Source organism: Notolepis coatsorum, assembly GCF_963971535.1.
Source record: "Notolepis coatsorum genome assembly, chromosome: 3".
Lineage (NCBI taxonomy): Eukaryota > Metazoa > Chordata > Actinopteri > Aulopiformes > Paralepididae > Notolepis > Notolepis coatsorum.
Genome location: NC_140167.1, coordinates 85,398,540 through 85,403,539, shown reverse-complemented (window position 1 = coordinate 85,403,539; position 5,000 = coordinate 85,398,540). Strand labels below are relative to the sequence as shown.

General features: G+C 50.2%; 1 protein-coding gene across 1 annotated transcript in view; it reads right to left on the bottom strand.

Moving 5' to 3' along the window:
- Positions 1-5,000, bottom strand: part of LOC311226196 (glypican-1-like) — a 118,069-nt gene that overhangs the window by 17,233 nt on the left and 95,836 nt on the right. Inside the window, 1 exon segment of the mRNA XM_084311571.1 lies at positions 1,508-1,638. Within this exon segment, the coding sequence (XP_084167697.1) occupies positions 1,508-1,638 (131 nt within the window).

Genomic DNA, 5,000 nt, shown 5'->3' with positions numbered 1-5,000 from the left:
GACTGTGTGTACTTACTGTGTGTACTTACTGTGTGTACTGACTGTGTGTACTTACTGACTGTGTGTACTTACTGTGTGTACTGACTGTGTGTACTTACTGTGTGTACTGACTGTGTGTACTGACTGTGTACTGACTGTGTGTACTTACTGTGTGTACTTACTGACTGTGTGTACTGACTGTGTGTACTGACTGTGTGTACTGACTGTGTGTACTGACTGTGTGTGCTTACTGTGTGTACTTACTGTGTGTACTGACTGTGTGTACTGACTGTGTGTGTACTGATTGTGTGTACTGACTGTGTGTACTGACTGTGTGTACTGACTGTGTGTACTGACTGTGTGTACTGACTGTGTGTACTGACTGTGTGTACTTACTGTGTGTACTTACTGTGTGTACTGACTGTGTGTACTTACTGACTGTGTGTACTTACTGTGTGTACTGACTGTGTGTACTTACTGTGTGTACTGACTGTGTGTACTGACTGTGTACTGACTGTGTGTACTTACTGTGTGTACTTACTGACTGTGTGTACTGACTGTGTGTACTGACTGTGTGTACTGACTGTGTGTGCTTACTGTGTGTACTTACTGTGTGTACTGACTGTGTGTACTGACTGTGTGTGTACTGATTGTGTGTACTGACTGTGTGTACTGACTGTGTGTACTGACTGTGTGTACTGACTGTGTGTACTGATTGTGTGTACTGACTGTGTGTACTGACTGTGTGTACTGACTGTGTGTACTTACTGTGTGTACTGACTGTGTGTACTTACTGTGTGTACTGACTGTGTGTACTTACTGTGTGTACTGACTGTGTGTACTTACTGTGTGTGTACTGACTGTGTGTACTGACTGTGTGTACTGACTGTGTGTACTGACTGTGTGTGTACTGACTGTGTGTGTACTGACTGTGTGTACTGACTGTGTGTACTTACTGTGTGTACTTACTGTGTGTACTGACTGTGTGTGTACTGACTGTGTGTACTGACTGTGTGTGTTTGTGAGGTGTGGTACTCCTGATCCTCCCTCTAATCTCAGGGTGCGTTCGGCTTTTACCCCTCAACTCATAATGTTGTATGTTTCCACGGTTACCGGAAGTAGGCTTCACTCAAACGGACGACTTGAGGAGGTAAATACCAGGTAAACTAGTACACACATACTTTATTATGGAGTATCATGAGACATCAGAGATATGATGTTGACATGCTGGGATCTATCAGATATGATGCTGACATACTGGGATCTATCAGAAATATGATATTGAGATGATGAGATCTATCAGAAATATGATGTTGCCATGGTTAGACATAACAGCAGTGGTTATAGCTAACAGCAGTGGTTATAGCTAACAGCAGTGGTTATAGCTAACAGCAGCTAACAGCAGTGGTTATACCTAACAGCAGTGGTTATAGCTAACAGCAGTGGTTAGACCTAACAGCAGTGGTTTGACCTATAACCTATGACCTATAACCTATAACGAAGGTATGATGTCGTGACCTGGACCCACCTGGCCTTGCTGATACCATTCCAGCATTTGTCCTGGTTGGCGCCCCCTGCTGCCAGCTTACTGCACAGCGCCGCAGGCAACTGGATCCAATACTGCTGCATCTCCCTCAACTTACTGGACAGGTCTGATACCTGGAGGACACACAGACACACAGACAGACACACAGACAGACAGACAGACAGACACACAGACAGAGGCAGGGAGAGACAGACAGACAGACAGAGGCAGGGAGAGACAGACAGACAGACAGACAGAGGGAGAGACAGACAGAGGGAGAGACAGACAGACAGATGGAGAGACAGACAGATGGAGGAGAGACAGACAGACAGAGGCAGGGGGAGACAGAAACAGATAGACAGAGCTTAGACATTGTTGATGTGTTGATCTCGTTGCAGGGTAAAATCCTACCCTACTTTCGGGGGGTGAACAACTATGATAACAACAACATGATAACATTTATTTCAAAATGTCAAAATGATGACATCAATATTGGTAATCGTACATTCCACTCTAGGAATTTAGAAACACAAACAAAACTGTTAGCTAGCAAATGTCAGCTATATTGGCTAGCTAGCCCTCTCTGTCACTCTCTCCCTCTGTCTGTCTGTCTCTCCCTCTGTCTGTCTGTCTCTGTTTACATTGGCAAAACAAACCAGTGTTAAAAAATTCGTATGATTGACATCCTTTATGGTGGTTGTATTCCATTGGATGTCGTTTTCTTGTCACAACAGCTCACAAATCTTGCTGCTGTGTTTGCACATTGTTGTATTTCACCCAGTAGGTATGGGAGTTTTCCGTAATTTGTCATGTTTTCAAACTCTCTTTGGGTGTTTTCAATTTGTGGGAAGTATACTGTCTCTGATGTCTTGGTATAGTGGGCAGGTTGTTAGGAAGTGTAGCTCGGTTTCCACCTCTTCTTGTGTACAGTGAGTGCACAGTCTGTCTTCTCTTGGGTGTCAGGTCTGCCTATGATGGCTTTTCTCGATGGCAAAGCTGTGGTCACTGAGTCTGTACCTAGTCAAGGATCTCCTTAGTTTTGGATCAGTCTCAGTGCTCAGGTATTCTGCCACTGTGAACTCTTTGTTTAGGGCCAAATAGCATTCCAATTTGCTCTGGTTTTGGGTTGATTCTTTCCAGTGTGTCAGATAGTTTTCTTTTTGTTTTCTTATAATTTGGTTTAGTCCAGTGTGGTTTCTGTCTGGTGGCTCTGCTTGTGTTTGTGAGCACAGTCCCAGAACCAACTGGCTGAGCGGGCATCTATCAAGGGTCTCTCTGTAGGTGAGGGCTTTGTTATGGAGTGTGTCTGGGTCACTTTGTTTTAGGTGTTTTCTTTTGTTTTAAATGCTCTCTTTTGGAGTTTGATTATTAGTGGGTATATTCCTAGTTCTGCTCTGCATGGATTATTTGGTGTTTTCCGTTGGGTGCAGAGAGTGGATTTGCAAAATTCTGCATGCAGAGTCTCAATTTGGTGTTTGTCCCATTTTGCGAAGTCTTGGTTTGCAAGTGGGCCCCAGACCTTGCAACCATACAGGGAAATGGGTTCTATGACGGAGGAGATGAGCTCCTTGGTTTTCTTGGTGTTGAGAGCCAGGTTGTTGTCGGCGCACCACACCACCAGGTGCTGGACCTCCTCCATGTAGGCCGATTCATCATTGTTTTTGATGAGGCCCACCACCATTGTGTCGTCTGCAAACTTGATAATGGTGTTGGTGCCACGTACAGGAGTGGGTGAAGAGGGAGTAGAGGAGGGGGCTCAGCATGCAGCCTTGCGGGACACCGGTGTTCAGGGTGGAGGGTGGAGGAGGTGAGATTGTCTATCCTAACAAACTCAGGTCCGTTCGTTAGGAAGTCTAGTATCCAGTTGCAGTGTGTGAGTCCAGGGTGGCCTGGGTGGCAACAGTACTCCAGTCTGTGTGGGAGTCCAGGGTGGCCTGGGTGGAGAACATACTCCAGTCTGTGTGGGAGTCCAGGGTGGCCTGGGTGGCAACAGTACTCCAGTCTGTGTGGGAGTCCAGGGTGGCCTGGGTGGCAAACGTACTCCAGTCTGTGTGTGGGAGTCCAGGGTGGCCTGGGTGGCAACAGTACTCCAGTCTGTGTGGGAGTCCAGGGTGGCCTGGGTGGAGAAAGTACTCCAGTCTGTGTGTGAGTCCAGGGTGGCCTGGGTGGCAAACGTACTCCAGTCTGTGTGGGAGTCCAGGGTGGCCTGGGTGGCAACAGTACTCCAGTCTGTGTGGGAGTCCAGGGTGGCCTGGGTGGCAACAGTACTCCAGTCAGTGTGTGAGTCCAGGGTGGCCTGGGTGGAGAACATACTCCAGTCTGTGTGTGAGTCCAGGGTGGCCTGGGTGGCAACAGTACTCCAGTCTGTGTGTGAGTCCAGGGTGGCCTGGGTGGCAACAGTACTCCAGCCTGTGTGTGAGTCCAGGGTGGCCTGGGTGGCAACAGTACTCCAGTCTGTGTGGGAGTCCAGGGTGGCCTGGGTGGCAACAGTACTCCAGTCTGTGTGTGAGTCCAGGGTGGCAACAGTACTCCAGTCTGTGTGGGAGTCCAGGGTGGCCTGGGTGGCAACAGTACTCCAGTCTGTGTGGGAGTCCAGGGTGGCCTGGGTGGCAACAGTACTCCAGTATGTGTGTGAGTCCAGGGTGGCCTGGGTGGCAACAGTACTCCAGTCTGTGTGGGAGTCCAGGGTGGCCTGGGTGGCAACAGTACTCCAGTCTGTGTGGGAGTCCAGGGTGGCCTGGGTGGAGAACATACTCCAGTCTGTGTGGGAGTCCAGGGTGGCCTGGGTGGCAACAGTAATCCAGTCTGTGTGGGAGTCCAGGGTGGCCTGGGTGGCAACAGTACTCCAGTCTGTGTGGGAGTCCAGGGTGGCCTGGGTGGAGAAAGTACTCCAGTCTGTGTGTGAGTCCAGGGTGGCCTGGGTGGCAAACGTACTCCAGTCTGTGTGGGAGTCCAGGGTGGCCTGGGTGGCAACAGTACTCCAGTCTGTGTGTGAGTCCAGGGTGGCCTGGGTGGCAACAGTACTCCAGTCAGTGTGTGAGTCCAGGGTGGCCTGGGTGGAGAACATACTCCAGTCTGTGTGTGAGTCCAGGGTGGCCTGGGTGGCAACAGTACTCCAGCCTGTGTGTGAGTCCAGGGTGGCCTGGGTGGCAACAGTACTCCAGTCTGTGTGGGAGTCCAGGGTGGCCTGGGTGGCAACAGTACTCCAGTCTGTGTGTGAGTCCAGGGTGGCCTGGGTGGCAAACGTACTCCAGTCTGTGTGGGAGTCCAGGGTGGCCTGGGTGGCAACAGTACTCCAGTCTGTGTGTGAGTCCAGGGTGGCAACAGTACTCCAGTCTGTGTGGGAGTCCAGGGTGGCCTGGGTGGCAACAGTACTCCAGTCTGTGTGGGAGTCCAGGGTGGCCTGGGTGGCAACAGTACTCCAGTCTGTGTGGGAGTCCAGGGTGGCCTGGGTGGCAACAGTACTCCAGTCTGTGTGTGAGTCCAGGGTGGCCTG